The sequence below is a fragment of the Glandiceps talaboti genome, chromosome 22, assembly GCF_964340395.1.
Source record: "Glandiceps talaboti chromosome 22, keGlaTala1.1, whole genome shotgun sequence".
NCBI lineage: Eukaryota > Metazoa > Hemichordata > Enteropneusta > Spengelidae > Glandiceps > Glandiceps talaboti.
This window is the reverse complement of record NC_135570.1, coordinates 11443731-11465835: the sequence shown is the minus strand read 5'-3', so window position 1 is coordinate 11465835 and position 22105 is coordinate 11443731. Positions and strand designations below refer to the sequence as shown.

Here is a 22105-nt window from a genome sequence, read left to right as displayed (position 1 = left end):
GTGTCAATGTATTCCAGTGCATGGTGTCAATGTATTCCAGTGCATGGTGACAGTGTCACACTATTTCAGTACATGGTGACACTATATTTCAATATTGCATGATGTCATGGTATCAATATATTTCAGTGCATGGTGGATTTTCTCCTTGGACTGTGTGGACAGTATGTCCAGTGACATGTGGTGGTGCCACCCAAACTAGGGACAGGACATGTAGCCATCCACCACCTCTATTTGATGGCAATGACTGTGATGGTTCACCTTCAGAGGAGAGAGAATGCAGCACAAATGGCTGTCCAGGTAGGTTAATAGTGTTTGGAAATACATGTGTAAAAAGTTAATAGTTGTAAAGATTAGAACATTCCTTACTGTAGCTGATCTTATATTACATGTACATTTCATTTACTGTCCTAATGAGCAGACCTTGAAGTTTATTAGATATTTGATTTGAATTTCAGTATTAACTTCATGCTTGATATAAGTGTTTTGTTAATTATTGAAAGCATTGATCTGTTTTGTTATCATATACCTGCACTGCTTCCAATGTAATTTGATGGTAAGCACTTGCATCGAACCTGTGCAGTAATTTTCTGTATCATGCCCTGGCACAATTTGCCCAAATGTGACAAGTGGTTTGATTATTGATTTGTGTTTGCTTAGTGTTTCTGCACCAGTACATGATGGGGTACCTTTACGGCCTGGATATGGGTTTGTGGACCTAAGGTGGAATGGCATACAGGCCCTTCTAAACTTGGGCCCTTCTGCCAGATAACATCGGTCCACAAAACCCATATCCAGGCTGGAAAGATCATTAAACCTACAAGTTTTACTAATGTCTGTAATGAAAAAAGGACTTAGATTTAATATGCACACTTTTATGTAGTGAATGGTGCATGGAATGAATGGAGTCAGTGGAGTGATTGTACATTGACTTGTGGTGGTGGTAATTCTACTAGACACAGACAGTGTCAAGATCCTGCTCCAGCCTGGGGAGGTAGAAAGTGTCCAAAGAGAGATGAATTTGATCAACTTATTCCGTGTAATGTGCAGCCATGTCCAAGTAAGTTTATCAAATAAAATTTTTTCATCACATAAATTTATCAATTCCAACCTTCCGCTCTTTGTGAAAATGTGTTTCTAAAAACTAAATCAGAGTGCAACTATTTCTGTTTGGGACACTGTTTTGCAGTGACAAGTACATGGTCCTATCACAAGTTCAAAACTCTGAAGACGATTTTCAAGTTGAAAGCCATGATTCAGATTCAAGCATTGTGACATAGTGCAAAGATATTTGTAACTACATCACCTACACAGATTAATCTTCCTCAAAATTTTGATTGGGCTGCAAATTGCGAAACATTGTTTTGGCAGTAAAAAATAGTTTGCAATGAAACCCTGGAGACTGAAATTTAGTCATCTCTTCTTTTCCTTATAAATTCTGTTTGCAGTTGATGGTGGATTTACGGAATGGACAGCATGGAATGAATGTCCAGTATCATGTGGTGGTTTTAGTTTGTTCCGGAATAGAGTTTGTACGAATCCTCCTCCTCAGTATGATGGTAATAATTGTGATGGACCATTCAATGATACAATGATTTGTAATGGAGATCCTTGTCCAGGTAAAATACAAACCTACCAGTTACCCAATGCCCAATTACAAATTTTAATTGGCCAATGCCCCAGTTGAGTAACAAACCTACCAGTTACAGAAATGTAATGGGCCAATGCCCCAGCTGAATAACAAACTTACCAATTACAGATTTTAATTGGCCAATGCCCTAGATGAGTAACAAACCCACCAAGTACAGAGGTGTAATTGACCAATGCCCCAGGTGAATAACAAACTTACCAATTACAAATTTTGATTGGCCAATGCCCCAGGTGAGTAAAAACCTACCAAGTACATAGGTGTAACTGGCCAATGCCCCATGTGAGTAACAAACCTACCATGGTTTTTTCGTTGAAATCCTTGCCCAGGAAGCTTTCTGATGTTCCAAAAGTTGGCAACATGTGACTGATATCTTCAATATAGAAATAGATGGTATTTGTATATAATGAATACAATCAGTAACGCATTGACATATGATCACTCCATACTTGTTGATTTTTTTCCAGTTAATGGAAGCTGGTCTGAGTGGTCCATGTGGTTAGAGTGTAATAAATCCTGTGAGAATGGTACACAGACAAGAACAAGAAGTTGCTCTGTTCCAGCTGCAGCATATGGTGGCTACACATGTGGTGGAAAAGTGGAGGCTGGTGAGGATTTGGAAACTGAATCTCAATTCCAATCTTGCAACGAACATAGATGTCCAAGTAAGTCTGGTAGAAGAGAAACGGCTCTTCTCATTGCCTTCCTATAGAAGGCATAATATAGAGAGAAGCCAACAGTTATAGTTATGCTTTATGTGACTCAGCTGATGTCGAGGATACCATTCTCTACCTGTTTATTCCTTTTGTGGCCATTTCAGAAACAAGTATATTCTAAGAATTTTTAGAGCCACCTAGTGAACTTAAATTTCTTTACCTACTAACATCTGATGAGATTTTTATTCTACAAAGGTTAGCTATTTATGTATTCCATGTAATGAAAATAGGGAAATGCATGACAATATTTGAGTCTTGCTCATATTTTTTTCCCTGTCATGCTTTAAACCTTTTTGTACATTGTATTATTGGCAGATGGCCTAGAATTACACAAAATAAAGACCACTAATTAGTAAGTCTGGCAGAACAAAAATGTTATTTAAAAAGAGGGTCGAGAATTGTATATGGTTTGTACATTGATTGATATATAATTGAAATGTTAGAAACATAATGATTATAAAAATTGTTGTTTTCAGTTGATGGTGGTTTTGAGGAGTGGGGTGCATGGCCAGACTGTCCTGTTACGTGTGGTGGACAGGAAATATTCCGATATCGTAATTGTACTAATCCTGTACCTGCATACAATGGTAAACCATGCACAGGTGACGATGCACAATCTCAGATATGTAGTGGAGATAAACAATGTCCCAGTAAGTCATCATTGTACAATTAATTTTGATTATGTAGATTTATGCTGGAAATTTTTGATACTGTCATTTTTGCCTTCCTTTGGGAAAGGTTACGCTGTGTGTGTGTGCGTGCATGCGTACGTGTGTGAGTGTGCGTGTGTGCGTGCATGCGTGTGTGTATGTGCAAGGCTCGAAATTAACAGTAGTCCTGTGTCCACAGACTACCAATTCTTGTCATGGGTACACTGATTATGTGATGATTTAATGGATGGAACTTGAAGATTACAGACTTGAAAATATTTCAATATCACACATATTTTCAATAGAGAAACTCTGGGTTTAGTCCAGGAATATGGGATTACTAGTAACCATATCCTTAGGCTACCACTTTCTGAAATTGGTAACCCACTGGGACTACCACAGAAGAAAGTTAATTTCAAGCCCTGCTGTGTGTGTGTGTGTGTGTGTGTGTGTGTGTGTGTGTGTGTGTGTGTGTGTGTGTGTGTGCGTATGTGTATGTATGTGTGTTTGTTTGTGTTTGTGTCAATCATAGTGAGTTCTCAAGGTATCCTCGTTTTTGCTTTCACTAACTAACAAGCTTTTTATATGGTAGTATTTTAAAAGTCTATGCTGATACAGTATCCTATACAGATAACCTTGCATCAGTGACATAATTGAAGTAAAAACCCCAACTGGAATACTGGAATAATATTTTTCATACTTTCTGTCCTGTATTTCAATTTATTCATCTTGTATTTATTTGCTGAGGTACGCATAGATTGCTAAAGTTACCAAATCTTATCATATATCCTGCAAATTTACAAATACTTGAATTAGATGCTGCTTGACCATTGTAGCATTTCTCCACTAACTTGCAATCAATAATTTTTTCTAATGTGAAAGAAGAGGAGTTTACATAGAGTGACTCTGTCTCAGTACTTTCCATCTATCCAGCAACAGTCTTTCAATATAAAATTTGTGTAAAGTGAGTGACTGCTGTGTTGACTTAAGAATTCGGTAATACTTGTTTAACTGTTAAATTCTTTTATCTGTTAAGTGGATGGTCAGTGGGGTAGGTGGACAATATGGACTAGCTGCAGTGCAGACTGTGAGGGCGGTACACAGATCCGAGTCAGACTATGTAACAGTCCATCACCTTTGTATGGGGGAATGCCATGTGAAGGAGAAAATCGTCAATCAAAATCATGTAATATACATCGTTGCCCAGGTAATCCAACATTGATTGTGTCTCAAGTCTAATGTTGTATTTTTTAATTAGTTGAGCTGACATTAGCAGGTTAGCACATTTCCAGCCTAATCAAATTAAATTTCCGTGGTGGGGGGGGTGGGGGGGGGGGGGTGGTGGTGGTGGGGGGGGGGGGTATGATGTGCTTGATCATAATTGTACCTTGTTATCTTATTGACCATCTGGTTGCTATGGTGATGATTAGGTTGTTATACTGATGATATAGTTGCCGTAGTTACAATTGTGCTAAACTTGCTGCTGTGAAAATTGGGTCACTTTTATAGTGATTGGGTTGCTCCTGTGACCATTTGACTTCTTTTGTGATGATTGCTACTGTGATGGTTAGGTTACTATAATGATGGTTGGGTTGCTGCGGTTACCCAGCCATCTGGTTTGTATAGTGATTGATGATTGCTACTGTGACGATTGGGTTACTATAGTGATGATCGGGTTACTATAGTGATGATTGCGTTGCTGCTGTTACCATTTTGCTTCTATAATGTTGATTGCTACTGTAATGGGTGGGTTGCTATAGTGATGGTTGGGTTGTGCAAGTGACAGTTGAGTAACTATTGGCTAGATCAACAATATATGTTGTGTATATATGTAACCATGTTTTCAATTATTTGTCTTACGAACAATAATAGTTCATGGTGGATGGACATTGTGGACAGCTTGGAGTAAATGTTCTAAACCATGTGATGCTGGACTGAAGGATAGAATACGTACCTGTACAAACCCAGCAGCTCAATATGGGGGTCAATTATGTACTGGTTTAGACCAAGAAAAGAAAATATGTAATGCTTACCACTGCCCGGGTAAGTATAATTCACATTTCACACTGTCTGCTAGTATCATTACAACTAATTATATGCCAAAATTATGCCCATGACGTGCTCCTTGTAGTACTTAGTATGGAGTGATTGGACAGTGTCCAGTAATCTTATCTTTTACTTACAGTACATGGAGGCTATACTGTATGGAGTGATTGGACAGAGTGTCCAGTAGTCTTATCTTTTACTTCCAGTACATGGAGGCTATACTGTATGGAGTGATTGGACAGAGTGTCCAGTAATCTTATCTTTTACTTACAGTACATGGAGGCTATACTGTATGGAGTGATTGGACAGAGTGTCCAGTAATTTTATCTTTTACTTACAGTACATGGAGGCTATACTGTGTGGAGTGATTGGACAGAGTGTCCAGTAATCTTATCTTTTACTTACAGTACATGGAGGCTATACTGTATGGAGTGATTGGACAGAGTGTCCAGTAATCTTATCTTTTACTTACAGTACATGGAGGCTATACTGTATGGAGTGATTGGACAGAGTGTCCAGTAATCTTATCTTTTACTTACAGTACATGGAGGCTATACTGTATGGAGTGATTGGACAGAGTGTCCAGTAATCTTATCTTTTACTTACAGTACATGGAGGCTATACTGTATGGAGTGATTGGACAGAGTGTCCAGTAATCTTATCTTTTACTTACAGTACATGGAGGCTATACTGTGTGGAGTGATTGGACAGAGTGTCCAGTAATCTTATCTTTTACTTACAGTACATGGAGGCTATACTGTACGGAGTGATTGGACAGAGTGTCCAGTAATCTTATCTTTTACTTACAGTACATGGAGGCTATACTGTATGGAGTGATTGGACAGAGTGTCCAGTAATTTTATCTTTTACTTACAGTACATGGAGGCTATACTGTATGGAGTGATTGGACAGAGTGTCCAGTAGTCTTATCTTTTACTTACAGTACATGGAGGCTATACTGTATGGAGTGATTGGACAGAGTGTCCAGTAGTCTTATCTTTTACTTACAGTACATGGAGGATATACTGTATGGAGTGATTGGACAGAGTGTCCAGTAATCTTATCTTTTACTTACAGTACATGGAGGCTATACTGTATGGAGTGATTGGGCAGTGTCCTGTAATCTTATCTTTTACTTACAGTACATGGAGGCTATACTGTATGGAGTGATTGGACAGAGTGTCCAGTAATCTTATCTTTTACTTACAGTACATGGAGGCTATACTGTATGGAGTGATTGGGCAGTGTCCAGTAATCTTATCTTTTACTGACAGTGCATGGAGGATATACTGTATGGAGTGATTGGACAGAGTGTCCAGTAATCTTATCTTTTACTTACAGTACATGGAGGCTATACTGTATGGAGTGATTGGACAGAGTGTCCAGTAGTCTTATCTTTTACTTACAGTACATGGAGGCTATACTGTATGGAGTGATTGGACAGAGTGTCCAGTAATCTTATCTTTTACTTACAGTACATGGAGGCTATACTGTATGGAGTGATTGGACAGAGTGTCCAGTAGTCTTATCTTTTACTTACAGTACATGGAGGCTATACTGTATGGAGTGATTGGACAGAGTGTCCAGTAGTCTTATCTTTTACTTACAGTACATGGAGGATATACTGTATGGAGTGATTGGACAGAGTGTCCAGTAATCTTATCTTTTACTTACAGTACATGGAGGCTATACTGTATGGAGTGATTGGACAGAGTGTCCAGTAGTCTTATCTTTTACTTACAGTACATGGAGGATATACTGTATGGAGTGATTGGACAGAGTGTCCAGTAATCTTATCTTTTACTTACAGTACATGGAGGCTATACTGTATGGAGTGATTGGACAGAGTGTCCAGTAGTCTTATCTTTTACTTACAGTACATGGAGGCTATACTGTATGGAGTGATTGGACAGAGTGTCCAGTAGTCTTATCTTTTACTTACAGTACATGGAGGATATACTGTATGGAGTGATTGGACAGAGTGTCCAGTAATCTTATCTTTTACTTACAGTACATGGAGGCTATACTGTATGGAGTGATTGGGCAGTGTCCTGTAATCTTATCTTTTACTTACAGTACATGGAGGCTATACTGTATGGAGTGATTGGACAGAGTGTCCAGTAATCTTATCTTTTACTGACAGTGCATGGAGGATATACTGTATGGAGTGATTGGACAGAGTGTCCAGTAATCTTATCTTTTACTTACAGTACATGGAGGCTATACTGTATGGAGTGATTGGACAGAGTGTCCAGTAGTCTTATCTTTTACTTACAGTACATGGAGGCTATACTGTATGGAGTGATTGGACAGAGTGTCCAGTAGTCTTATCTTTTACTTACAGTACATGGAGGATATACTGTATGGAGTGATTGGACAGAGTGTCCAGTAATCTTATCTTTTACTTACAGTACATGGAGGCTATACTGTATGGAGTGATTGGGCAGAGTGTCCAGTAATCTTATCTTTTACTTACAGTACATGGAGGCTATACTGTATGGAGTGATTGGACAGAGTGTCCAGTAATCTTATCTTTTACTTACAGTACATGGAGGCTATACTGTATGGAGTGATTGGGCAGAGTGTCCAGTAACCTGTGGTGGTGCCGTTGTTAACAGAACTAGAGTTTGTACTAATCCATCTCCAAAACATGGTGGGAGGGACTGTGAAGGACCAACTCAAAGTAGTACTTTATGTGCTATTAATCATTGCCCAAGTAAGTATAGTTACTGCATCTATTGCTTTGTCCAGCATTCAAACTATGTTGACAATCCAGGGGGTGGGGGTATTCCCCCAAATTTTCAGGTGGGGGCGTTCAGCCCAAGTTCAAAACGTCCAAACATGTACATGTATAATCCCAAAACAGAGCCATTGTTAGGGTCATTCAGTCATAATCGTCTGGTCAGTTCTGTTACTGTGGAGGTATTTCTAAAGCATAGAGGCATCTTTCATGCTGTAAACCGTATGATTACAGAATTTTCAGATGAAACGTTGACGATGACTTTTAATTTATTCACAATGACTAATAATTTATTCACAATGACTTATAATTTATTCACAATACCATGATATATTCATGACTTTATTTATTCACAAAAAACTATAATGTGTTCTCAATGACTTTTAATTTATTCACAATGCATCCTGAGTTATGTATTATGAGTTATGTATTGGTGTGTGGTAAATCACTCATTAACTGTTCCAATCATTAAGTTACATAGTAGAGCACCACCTATGGCCAGCGTGTGCTGAATGTAATATGATATGATGGGTGTTTTACTTCACAGTTGATGGTAGTTGGACATCTTGGTCAGAGTGGTCCAGCTGTAGTGTTGATTGTGGTGGCACTGGTGTCCACTCAGCATTTAGAAATTGTTCAGACCCTCCCCCTCAGTACAATGGAATGTATTGTCCTGGAGAAGAAAAATGGACATATCCATGTTTCAAATCCAATGAATGCCCAGGTAATTATTAGCCTTGGAGATGACTGTTACATTTAGAAATGTTGGGAAATGGCAATTGGATGGACAGTATGAGTTATGGTAAAGTTGAAGGTACTAAGTGGAAACAGTAATTGGACACAGTACTAGTGCTGAAAGTGTATAGTTGGCATTCATTTAACACTCTAATATACTAATTCTGCATTCAAGCTTGCAAATGTATTGCTAGCTGCCATTCAGTCACACACTTTAATATATGCATATTTTACTGTCAATGTTTAGGACTTCCAGCCAAGCCTGTAAATTTACAGCTAGCCGGCATCCAATCACTAACTCTGACTGGATACAAGTACACTGTATATCTGATGTGGAATGATGGAAACATTACTACTGGATCACCAGCTGATTACTATATAATTCAAGTATACTAGTCTTAATTACAGATTTAGTTATGTTACACAGGGCTTGAATTAACTTTTTTCCTTGGTAGTCCCAGTAGGCTACCAATTTCAGAAAGTGGTAGCCCAAAGATGGTGACCAATAGATTCCTGAACTGAAAACAGAGTTCCTCTTTTGGAAATATGTGTGATATTAAAATACTTTTATGTCTGTAAATCTTCCATCCTTTAAGTCATCACATAATCAGTGATAGCCTAAGTGGGCTACCAGCTGCAAATTATGGTAGCCTAAGTGGGCTACCAGCTGCAAATTATGGTAGCCCCAAGACAAGAATTGGTAGTCTGTGGACACAGGACTACTGTTAATTTCTAGAACTGTGTTACAGTACAAATGATATTGCATTGGTGTTTCACTCGTGACATAACATTTTTTTACACCGATATTAACTACAAAATAAGGAATTATACTCAGATACCACAAACAGTTGGGATGTAGAAACAGACAAGTAATCATGTTGATTATCAATTGTAAAAAAGTTGTAAACTGGCCATAATGAGCTGGTTAGTGTTCCACAAACATAATCTAGAAATCTGAAGGAAAAGGGCTTGAAAGCAGGAAGAGAACCCAATATGACATTGAAAATGGCAACATAGTGCTAATGATGATATAGTAAATTATCTGAATACTCTGACTGTCACACTGATTCACACCTCATAACAAACTGCATTTCCAGACCAGTGATTGAGTGACAGTGATTGGCTATAATTTGATATCTTTTGGTCTTTTATCATTTTTAGGCAAAAAGGATCCAGAAAGCTGGCTTATCAAAGGTGAATGCATCACACTTTCAGTGGCAAAATTTTGGTTCAGTACATCACGATGTGCAAGCATTTGCTTTGCGTAATAGAGGTGAAATGGAGCTATTAAGTGGTGCATTTAATGTCAGGGTAAAAGCTGTCAATAAGTTTGGAGAACAGATCTCAAAAGAAGAACTATTTCAAGGTAAATATTTTCATTTCTTTCAATCCTAAAATGTCCCGAAAATGTTGCATTGATAGACCCAGTGAAACCAAGTCTCTATGTTACCATGGTGAATTGGGGACATAGATGGCACTTCCATACATACATTAAAGGGGAACACCACTCCAGGAAATAAAAACATTTTCATAAACTTTGGGTTCCTGACAGGCACGTCATGGTTTTACATCACCTACATTAGGCCAAAAAAGAAGAATAATTGTTTACTTTTTGTCTAAAGCGGTACATACAGTCTGATAAAAAAGCAGATTTCATAAAAGATTGACTGTTGATTGTCTTGCCTGTGTTTGGACCCATATCTACTTTGTTGTATATAATATATTTTGTTTCTTCATTTTCAGTTTCTAAGTATTTAATGAGAAGTGGCTGCATATCATCAACATCATCCACCATCTTTGTGGCTTCAATTGTATTAATAACAGTCTCTAACTATGTGTTATGAAGAGAAAGAGAAAACAGAAAATCCATATGAGCATATCTCCAAGCAATGACAAGATCTGGTTTTTTTTGAAGTGTTAGGAACATAACAGTAACAGTCCAAAGAATGATTAGATCTGTGTTTTCTAAAGCGTACCTCCAAGATCTATGAATAAATATTAGTTTGGTATGTCAATTTGTTTATACCTGACCTGTATATTAAGTAGACTGAAGGATACACTGCCCTCACTGGCCAGCTTCTACTGAAAGTGGTTGGCCGATGTGTGAGGGCGCCCTTTCATGGTGTACAGCCTACCTATTGAGGGATTGACAGAGATTGTCATCATTTAGCTGTATATAAACACTACCACCTTGTACTTTTTTCATGTCAACATTTTACCTGTCTCAGTTATTATTTTTTTCCATATAGTTATTTTCCAAAAAAATTAGCTACTCCCCTGGTGATTGATTTTTTGTCATATTTTTGTATAACTACAATAAAGATAACTGTTAACAAATCTGAGTGGTTTAGTTGTGTGTCTGTCGACTGTAAGATATGTTGTGTTGGTCTGCCCTCAATGGTCTTATCTTGGAAAGGAGTTGCCAATGTGTGAGGGCGCCCTAACACTGCATACCATACAGACTGGGACTGGCTATAGCTCATATTATGATGATACATGATGGGTGAAAAAGGTTCATCCATCTCATATAAGGCTGCTATATTCTAGATGGTAAGAATTAATTGCCAGAAATTTGATCAATCAGAACTAAAAAGTTTACTCCAGGTGAGTTAACAGTAACCAATCAGCACTAAGTATGCTCAAGATGAGTTAACTTTGACCAATTAACACTAAGTATATTCCAGGTCAGACTTAAATTTGACCAATCAGCACAAAGTATACTCCATATGAAATCTGACAATCAGCTCTAAAAAATATACTTCAGGTGAGTTAAATGTGAGTAATCCGCACATCAAATAAAAATGGTTGTAAGGACTGCAACCATATGTTATCATGTATGTATATATAAGTTTATCATTGCATTATGTATTGAGTTCATCTTGGTATTTTTTGTGTGCGTGTATTTATTGGCCATAGATAATGTTTTTACACACACACACACACACACACACTATAATATCCTAATACTCTAGTCTATTCTACGCTACACTACTCTGTTTCTGGTCTACTCTACTCCGCTTTTCTTCTCTTCTCTACACTACTAAAATCTACTCTGCTCTACTTTAGCTGCTCTGGTCATCTCTATAACTACGTATGCTACCTTAGCTACTCAATCCTACTTTCCTCCACCCTACTCTACTCATCGTCGCAAACCACGGCCTGTTTTACGGCAATGTTCCACTGGAGAGTCTCTCCATTGTTGACTATTGGGGGTAGTGTTTGTTTGTTGTTGTTTATTCATGTATTTACTCATTTATCGATTTATTTGTTTACGTTTTGTTTGTTTTTTGTTTACTTGTTTGTGTTTTGTTTGTTCGTTTTGTTTACTTGTTTGTTTGTATTTGTAAACAAAACTAACTGAGCCTGAGCTCCCTGTGATACTAGTATACTACCATACTCCACACGAGATGAAATGTATAGGCTAGCCTACGTGTCATTTAAATTTAACTGTAATCTCAATGCCTATTGAAATGTAATCATCTTTGTACACTTGAGAACATACACCCAATTATTTAGAGGTTTTTAAATATTTGTAATCACACGTAATAAGGCACTGGTGCGTTGGCGTATCACTTCCTGCTCCCACACTGGTTTCCCACCCACTTTCAGCAATACAATATTGACAATGACGTCATCCACGTCATCTGTCTTCAGAGAAGAGAATCTACAACCATCGAACTCAACATAAACGAAGTGTCAAGTGAACTCTACGGACGTGTCATGAAAACTTTCCTGATTATCAGCGTTTGCTGGGTGGCATTCCAGACGGTTAGTACTGTTTATCCAATATGTTGCCAACTCTATTGGTATTTTATGATTGTGAGTGCGCTATGCTAGTTTTGAACTCTTACATGTGCAACTTTGGTAGATTGAAAACAAGTTCCCAACCGCAAACTTCCGAGTTGTGAGATAGAGATCTCGAGAGTGAGTAATTTTGAAGGTGACTCATTTTGAACTTAAGGATCGAAACTTTTGGACAGCAAGAACTAATTGAAATACTAAAACAGGCACAGTTTTGAGGCGTATCTTTTAACAGACGTTTCGCTCGTTGTCTGACTTACTACAATCGGACAAAGAGGAACTTCAGCTTCAAGGACCTACGTTGTAGTTAGAGAGTCCACGATGTTATATTTATCAATGATGTATCATGTTACATTCATGACTATATATAGTCCAAGACCGTAACTTTGGTATGAAGGTTGTTTTTATTGTTCATATAATAAGATGACTCATTTAAAAATGTTTTACATTGAAACTACATATTAAAATACAAGGTATAAACAATCACCAAGGAAAAGCATTTTAAAAATCACTTTATTTCCAATTTCTTTTTTTTTTAAATTTAATTAAAAAACGCTGTCTAAATAGAAGCTAAAATTTATCGTGTGACCTAGTAGAAGTATATTCATTCTAATTTCTTAGTAACAACATTCATAATCATGGTTTGAAGTACGTTGTACAGGTGTGTGTAACAGTCATAATGTGTCTATGTGTGGGTGTTCATAAATATGTTGTCCATGACCATGGGAAAGTGGCAGAATGTGTGAGTTTGTTAACAGAAAACATATTAACTTGGAGTTTATATCCTTACAAGGAAATTGATGGATTTGGGTCTTTACAAATGAAGATGCAACAATGGAACCATAGTGTTGTATATTTGTATTTTATAATGAACAGATGCAAAACAACACATTGTTACAATGTGATGAACAGAGAGATGAAATATTAGTACATTTTGTATGAGTAGTACTAAATTAAACTAATTAGAGAGTACTAAACGTGAGGCTGATTTCATCATCCCAGCTTTATTTAATGTACAGAAAATCATGAAAATTTACCTTCACCACAGGAACTGGGGGGGGGGGGGGTATATTTATGCAAAGACTTGTACATATGTTTTGAGTAAAGATGATGCTATGTATAAATGTGGAGTGTAATCATAGACAATAGAGGAGAGGAGACTCTCAACTGTTTATGGAGTAAGTTATTCCCAATGTTTATCTTTAGCAATTACCAACTAATTCACTTTAAGTCATGCACACACATCAGGTGTTAATTGCTCAGCCACAATTCCCTCCCTTGTGTAAACATTTCCTGTTAAAAGAATGTCCTTGTATGGCATGTCAGACAAGTTGTATTGTATATTGTTCATGTAATACCATAGGTAGAGTTATTGTAAAGTTGTTACAAATGTACTAAGATCTTGAGACAGAGTCCAAGGTGTGACATCATCCCATACATGTATCATCATTATTGATTTACTGCTGTCAGGGTGTGGCCTACAAACACAAACTTACAGTTGTATTACTAATATGGGTAGGGTTGTTATAGTTAGGGATCATCTGTGCCAGGCACATTTGTAGATTTACTTTCCATCATCTAAAAAGTGTTATAATTCAAGTTCTAATTTCAGTGATATATCATGATTTGTTGTGCTTGAAGACAGAGTACAGGACCCAATTCTCACAATGTACCTATCAACACCTAGACTGTACGATATGTCATCTCGTTCCACCCTCACCCCTCACCGGCCTCTGTGGGAGGGGTTGACAGATGTGAGAGAGTGTCCCATCATGGTGTACCTTACAGACTACTAAACACCCTAGTTCCTATACAGAAAGTAGAGGGACAATTTGTCTGAACCAAGTCTTGACTTACTCCATCAGCAAGTAGGACTATATCGTGGTCTACCAAAAGCTTGTTTCAAGATCTTAATAACAAATTACAACAACTTGTGAAGTATTGACACTAAAACAATTCTTTGAAAACCTTTTGTTTGTTTTCTTTACAGGTGTGTGGAAGGCACCTCCAGGGTAAAGATCCCAAAGGTGAGGATTTCAACACCACTCAGGTTCAAATTTAATCAATATGTCAAACTCTGAAAAAGTCTCGCTGGTGATTACTAAATTATGAGTACAGAGAATTCTTACATGGTATTCATCAATAAAATTACTTTCGTTTATTCAGTGGACTTCATATTCATTTTAAGCATTACTTATAGCAGCCCTATACTGTTGAATGTCTAAATGCCTATATCATGTAATTTTCAGCATTAGCAAGTCTTGTAAAATCATCAATTTGTAACAGCATTCATAGAGATGTCATGTCGTGAGAAATCACTTCATTGTAAAGCTAATTCACAGACGTCATGTCTGGGTGAATTGTAACAAAGTGTATAGTAAATTGTAGCACTGAACTTATGACATTTCATGGGGGGGGGGAGTCAGAAGACAGTAGCTAAATTGGCATGTCATGTATAGGGCAAATCGTAACACTGAAGTGAACCAAAAATGACATTTCATGGGGGTGGGGTGTAGTCTGGATGCCAACGTGGTCTCTAAACCACAGTGAGTGGAGGTGTAAAGCGTAACAATACCGTTTAGGGACTAGACTGGGTGGGTGGAGGGGGGGGGGGACAGATCACACAGTAGCTAAAAAAACATGTCATGTCTGGGGCAAATCATATCACTGCACTGTAGCTAATATGACAAGTCATGTCATAACATTGTAGCAAAAATCCTGTGAACCAAAAACATGTATCATTGTATGATATTTATGGCTTGGAAACTTAAACATTTTGATCAATTCTACCAGGAATAACTGTGCTAGGCAGATAACATCACCTCACACTGAACCTTTCTCACAGAGTTTACATAGGTATATTTTTTAATAAGTCCATAAGCCTGATGAGAAGAAATGAACCAGAACTTCTAACATCAATATGTAAATTTGTATACAAGGCATTTAAACAAAGAGAGACGCTTACAAGTAAAATAACGTAACTAATACTAATATTCATTTGACCTAAGATATGTGACTTTGACTTTGAGTTTGTTGTACATTTCTTACGAAATATATGGGCCAGAGGCCCAGTAAAGCAATAAACATATTAGTATTATTACATAGTTATTCTTGAAATTAATTTGTCTATTGATGCCATCAGGATCTTTTATGTTATGTAATGTTACAAGACTCTATTTTTGGTATAAATCTGTACTTATATTACTCAAACGATTATAAAACCATTGAACCCATCCAACTCTGCTGTGACTGTGAATTACCATATATATCCATCTGTTTCATTCACAATGTCAGAATGTGGAGCCTGTCCTCGTAATTTGGACCCTGTATGTGGAACAGATGGAGAGACATACAGCACAGCGTGTATGCTGAGATTCCATGCCTGCATGGTTAACGATACTGACCTCAAAGTGGATTATGAAGGTGAATGTAGTGAAGCAGATGACAGAGAAAATACAGTTGATCCAATTGGTAAGTAATCTGACAGAACCCCCATGATACATGTGTGGAAGTTCAACATACTTGTGGTATTTATAATACTATAGTGTAGTGTTGTAGTGTTCTCTGCAGTCATAATTTCATGTGTATAGCCAGTGAAAGTGCAGCAGAAAACATTGCAAACACAAATGTTTCATTGCCCTGCAGTACTAATAAGTGTGCATACCGTGCAAGTAATCCCTGGTACTTATTAATAACGAGTCTTTAAAGGCCTAAGATTCAATCCCAGGCTCTCGCATCAGTGTTATCTTCCCATATGATCATTGCTATGGACAAACCTTTTCTGTAGTTCTGCCAGACAACAGTTTTGAACACCCAAACCCAAGGTTGACTTTTAACCTCTCAAAGTCATGGGATGGAGTGTACTGCAAGGTGACAGAAATTTATTTTATGGGGAATTATTCTAAATTGTTTCAGGCATGTAAGTTGAAATAAACATACATTTAGTAAAGAAAATTCTACTCACAAGGTAAAAATATTTCTTGGAGGCGAATCACATTTTTTTGCCAAACTTTTTATTGACGTCTCATTTGTATGATCAGGGGTGTACTACAGTGGGCTAAAAACATTACCCATCATGGAATACATGTATCTTTGAAAAGACAACACATCTGTCCTATAGGGATCTAGTTTACCACTACTTTGGTCTATTAAAAGGAAATACTAGTAATAATATTTGTACTAAGACCTAGTGTTAGATATTATTTATTTGACCCTGAATATTGAGATAAATTTTGATGTTCACTGCGTGGTACAATATAGTTTGTTTGAGTTAGTATTTTTGTCACTTTGTATTACAATCTATTAATAATGCATACCCCACCCCCTCTGCAGTATAAAGATCTTCTTTGTTTCCAAATTAAATGAGACAGGATGTAGAATGCAGTGTTTTTAATACTACTGTTTTAAAACAAAAAACCACAAAAATGGAGCAAGTCTGTAATATGATACTAATATTTGTAAGTCAACTAATGGAAGTAAATGTGTGTATAGATTACAACTTGAAAGTTTGCCAACTGACCTTTTACATAATAGATATAAACGTTGATAGCTTGTACATTATATTGTAACATGAGTTGGTGTATGAAAACAATCTTGAAAAGGGGCACTTGCAAGGGCAGCTTTTTTTGCAGTTGTTTTTTCAACTTATTTTTATTCAATTACAAGTTGTTGATGAACACTAGCACATAATTAGACACATGTACGTACAAATGATACATTCTTAAATGAAATATAACAAGCAAGCGTATGTATACATACATACATACATACATACATACATACATACATACATACATACACACATACATACATACATACATACACACACACATACATACGTACGTACGTACGTACATACATACATACATACATACATACATACATACATACATAGACACACACACACACACACACATTATGGTAATTTGAAATTGTGTATATATGAAAGTAAACGTTTGTATTTTAAATTGAATCAACAATCTTGTTGATTTTGAATCATAATGTTGATGTTTTTGTTTATTATTTTGTAACTTTAAACAGAGGAGTGTGAAAGGGAAAGAGAGGAGTGGTCTCCATTTTACAGTCTATTTCCACATCATGGAGGGCCAAGGTGTGATGGTGAAGGCTTGTATGAGCCTGTACAATGCCATGGCCCAATGGGTAAGTGTATTAGACGTGCGCATTTGTGTATTTGGCAGTAGATGTAGTACTGCTTGGAGTAGTCTGTAAGATACGACATTTGTAGCTTGCCATCAGCCAGCACTCACCTGATAGGGCGTAACAATATGACATATCTTACAGTGTGTGTCTGGACCTATGCTTTCGACCTACACTGAGATTTGAAAACCTTTACAAAAATGCTAGAGAAATTTGCAATCTTGACCAGTATGGCCAAATCCTTGCTGTATTTATTGTAAAAATAAACCATCTTGATCTACACTGAGTGTTGAAGACCATTACAAAAGTACTATTTCTTTGTTGGCAGGTTGTCGCTGTGTTAACAGAAAAACTGGTGCTAAAGTAGATTGTAAATGGTAAATGTCCTCAACAATGTACATCCAATGAAGACTACAAGATTGTATGGAAATAGAGTCTCATCCCAGATATCTGTAGTGCCATTCCATGGAAATAGAGTCTCATCCCAGATATCTGTAGTGTCATTCCATGGAAATAGAGTCTCATCCCAGACATTTGTAGTGTAATTCCTTGGAAATAGAGTCTCATCCCAGGCAGCTGTAGTGTCATTCCATGGAAATAGAGTCTCATCCCAGACATCTGTAGTGTCATTCCATGGAAATAGAATCTCATCCCAGATATCTGTAGTGTCATTCCATGGAAATAGAGTCTTATCCCAGATATCTGTAGTGTAATTTCATGGAAATAGAATCTCATCCCAGATATCTGTAGTGTGATTCTATTCAAATAGAATCTCATTCCAGCTATGTTTAGTGTCATTCCATGGAAATAGACTCACATTCCAGACATCTCTTGTGCCATTGACCTATATGTCAACAGTAACTATGCATACTTTCTTCAATGCAATATTGTGCCATTGTTTCAAAATTCTCTTCTTTTTTTTTAGCATTCAGAAATAGAAGGTATTATCGAGTCATATGTTTTATGCCAAGTGTTTGTGCAACTTAGTATGTGAGTCACAGAGTGAATATTTATTTGACCCTGAATATTGAGATAAATTTTGATGTTCACTCACTTTCACCTGTCATTGCCACTGGTAGGAGATTTACATGACAAAATAAGTATTGTAATGTGTAATAAGTGTAATGATAGACAGTGAAGAAAAAATTCCACTCCACTGTCTATGGTGTAACCCAAGATATGTTACCTTTTCATTTGATACACCTTGCCATATCCTGCCATAGCTAATTTATTCATATATAGTCTAACATATTTTTATGGGTTTGCTATAAATGAAGGAAACTCAGCATGACATATTTTATATTTGTTTTAAATGAGGTAAAGAAAAGTGACAAGTGTAGGAATTGAACCAATGTCCCCAGAACACTACATGTTTTTATACAACAGAGTTGAAGCAACTCAGTTAATTCAAAGGTCTGACTTCATGTTCTGCACAGAGAGTGATCAATTTGTATAACATTGCACATCCAGTGTATAGTTATCGTATAATGTACTGCCATTTTTTTTTGTATCATTTGCATGTTGAATTTATTCAATACATACTTTACTAGTACGGATGCCAATTGTGGCTTCTAAACCACGTCTGGTCAAAGTCTCGCAATCAGCACAAAAAGTTGTTCATCCAATCAGGGAACCCCAACTGTTATAGTGATGTAAACAGTGTATAAATGGCATCCTGAGCTGACAAATATACCAGGTTCCGTAACACCTTTATTTCACCATGTGTTAGCTTCAGTTTTATTGCTGTACCATCTTCAGTGTTCAATATTACATCTTTTTGTGAAATTGAAAAACTGAGACACTCTTTAATCAAAATAAGACTAAGAAATATCAAACTCTTTCACTTTTATCACATATTACTTATTTCCATAACAATAAATCAATTTATAAACAATATCCACATATTATATATTTTTAAGGCTGCATGATGATATAAGTTGATATTTTGATATAAACTTTTATATGTTTTTTATAAGCATGACTTATACTACATTTTTCGGATTGGAACTATAGATGGTACTAACCTGTTTTATACTGTGCTGTTGTGTTATATCGTTAGCTGTGGTACCTCCTAGCCCTTGAAAACAATGCTTGTTATAGAACCACGAAGAAGTTGGTAATTAGAAAATGTGTGCCAATAACCTGATTACAACCATGACAATGTTATGCAAATGAAGTCATTATGTAAATGGCCATCCAATAACCTGATTAAAACCATGATGTTATTCAAATGAAGTCATTATGTAAATAACACCCAATGACCCTATTACAACCATGACAACATTATTCAAATGAAGTCATTGCGTAAATGAGCACACAGCAGAGATGAACACAAAAGTTAGCACATGAAGCATGTGAAGTGTGCATGTGATAATTTGCATATAATTATGTAAATTTAGCATACAAGTGTTCGATGACAACTTTTGGGGTGTGGCTTACTGAATCAGGTTCTCAAAACAAGCTAGTTAGTGGAGGTACGATGACAATTAATGATGTGACACAATGGCACAGTAAACAGGCTAAGAGAGTACTTACAGTGAAAGCTAGTGGTAATATTTTCAGTATTGATACGTCAAAAGTACAGATGTCTTCCAAATTTCAGTAAGATGTGAAAACAGGGTATTGACATACTTTCAAGATTGAATCTAAGTTTGTTGTGTACTCTAGTCTGTAAAGTACGCCATGATGGGGCACCCTCACACATCGGTCAACCCTTGAGAGATGAGGCCAGTGAGGACGGAACGACATGAATGATCTTACAGTCTAGTGTGTACTCTAGCATAAAAGGATATTGTCAAATCTGAGATCATTTTGAAATTCTTTAAGTGACAGAGGCTGAGTTTATAAGTTATTTGACTGTAGTGAAAATACATACCGATACATAGAAGCATAATTTAAGTAGTTTACTATAGTATAATGTTTATGTTGATACATGCCTCATTGGCATGGAAACCATATTCATGTGTTATTAGCACAATTCTTGCATAATAGCGGTTTCTTCAGCAATTCCATCATCGAATCATATATGCATTATATCGTAAGTACCTGCTTTGATTTCTGCCAATAGCAAGTGATGATTAAATATACTTGGAATACAACAGGCAGCTTTTAATCTATGGCCAAATTACATCCCAAACTCGTATAAACTCGGCTTATATTCCTGTATGGGTATTGTATACCTATTTTGTGTTCATCTCTGGAAACTACTGTAAGTTACTACAATTTTTTAAAATAGACAAATAGACAAGATCAAAAATATATAATTACTGCAACTCTGTATAATCTTTTATTTTATCAATAATAAAATTTTGACTTGCATTTACATATTTTTGAGTGGTGTGATTTGATATATTCAAAATAGGGAAGATTTAGGAATGTCAATATCTCGAAAATTAAAGTACTTGCTGAAAATTGGTGGGGCTGTTTGTAGAACTTATTCTTAATATAATTTTTAGGACATTGGTAAAACTGACCCTAGCAACTATGACAATGCCCTTAGCAACAGCCAAATGCCTATATATTTTGCAAAGATAATAGGCAGGCAAGTGAAAAAACCCCCAAAATATGTGAATGTCTAGCAACAGTCACATGATACTATGAATAGGCAAGTGGGTAAACATTCGTTCATATAATCAACACAGATATGCCAAGCAACAAGCTCATACCCATAGCAACAGCCAATTCATGATGTATAATGTATATTGCTAAGATAATGGACAGTTTAGTGAGTGCCTATATGTCTAGCAATAAGACCATTCCCTTAGCAATGGCCAAATGATGGTGTGTACAGGAAAGATAACAGGGATGAATAGGCAAGTTGTTGACATTCAAAAACATTGACATATATAGTCACCTAACAACTAAGATATCACCCATAGCAACAGTAGCATGATCGTGCATATTTGCACAGACATGGTGTTATTTTCACACTGCATTTGTACTTGATATTTATAGGGTTGGTCAAAAGAGGGCGCTATACCTAAATGCTTTCCCAGCTTTGCATTCAGTATCATTTACACTACTGAGCCTTCACTGGCCGGTTGGTCAAAAGAGGGCGCTATACCTAAATGCGTTCTCAGCTTTGCATTCACTGATCATTATAAACTACTGCTCCTTCACTGTGATGCCAAACATGAACACATGCAATGACACAGAGGACTACACACTTTCCATTCAATTATGGTTTTATTAAAAACTTAGAATACAGAATACAGAAAAGTCAATTATTTGAAATCAAACAAAAAGGGGTAAACTTCACCACAGTTATTTTGAGTCATAAATTGTTGTAGTTGGGCTAAATTCATTGTATTACTTTTCACATCCTGTACATCAAAGGTTTTCATTTTGAAATCGTGGAATAATCTCTGTGAAGTTAACTCAGTTGTTGGAATCACTACGTCTATCCGATTTCTACACTCCAGTCTTTTCCATTTGAAATGTTTCAATCTTTGCCAGTAGTCTTCACAGTTCATTTCCAATCCTTCTACACAAATAATTCCTGCAAGTAATAATATAGGGACAAATATTAAGGCAAATATGTACAGATTTAGAGACAACTACATTGTAATAATTCTAAGTACACCCATGAAAATTACAGAATTTGAGTGTTAATATT

General features: G+C 36.6%; 3 protein-coding genes and 1 long non-coding RNA gene across 6 annotated transcripts in view; 3 read left to right on the top strand and 1 right to left on the bottom strand.

The window, feature by feature from the left end:
* The first annotated feature begins 181 nt into the window (after window positions 1–181).
* LOC144452010 (uncharacterized) lies at window positions 182–1520 on the top strand. Its single transcript, XR_013482328.1, has 3 exons — window positions 182–297; window positions 881–1057; window positions 1446–1520. It is a non-coding gene; the product is annotated as an uncharacterized LOC144452010 (long non-coding RNA).
* Window positions 1521–1588: 68 nt separating this feature from the next.
* LOC144452537 (coadhesin-like) lies at window positions 1589–10489 on the top strand. Its single transcript, XM_078143638.1, has 10 exons — window positions 1589–1616; window positions 2113–2310; window positions 2838–3011; window positions 4048–4218; window positions 4884–5054; window positions 7603–7773; window positions 8345–8521; window positions 8780–8919; window positions 9694–9898; window positions 10276–10489. Exons 1-10 carry the CDS (start codon window positions 1589–1591, stop codon window positions 10374–10376), a joined length of 1536 nt encoding a protein of 511 aa, XP_077999764.1. The 3' UTR covers window positions 10377–10489.
* Window positions 10490–11064: 575 nt separating this feature from the next.
* LOC144452047 (uncharacterized) lies at window positions 11065–20812 on the top strand. Of its 2 annotated transcripts, XR_013482331.1 has the most exons (7): window positions 11065–11136; window positions 12142–12300; window positions 14324–14360; window positions 15628–15804; window positions 17374–17493; window positions 17819–17937; window positions 18022–20812. XR_013482331.1 is itself a non-coding variant. In XM_078143055.1 (6 exons), exons 1-6 carry the CDS (start codon window positions 11080–11082, stop codon window positions 17869–17871), a joined length of 603 nt encoding a protein of 200 aa, XP_077999181.1. In that variant the 5' UTR covers window positions 11065–11079; the 3' UTR covers window positions 17872–20812. The 2 variants fall into 2 exon arrangements, 1 of the variants encoding a protein (XP_077999181.1); XM_078143055.1 differs by having other exon boundaries at window positions 17819–20812.
* A 901-nt stretch (window positions 20813–21713) lies between these two features.
* Window positions 21714–22105, bottom strand: part of LOC144452108 (RWD domain-containing protein 2B-like) — a 47723-nt gene continuing 47331 nt past the window's right edge. For both annotated transcript variants that reach the window (XM_078143124.1, XM_078143123.1), the window contains exon 3: window positions 21714–21988. In XM_078143124.1, the coding sequence (XP_077999250.1) occupies window positions 21714–21988 (275 nt within the window). The remainder of the gene's footprint in view (window positions 21989–22105) is intronic.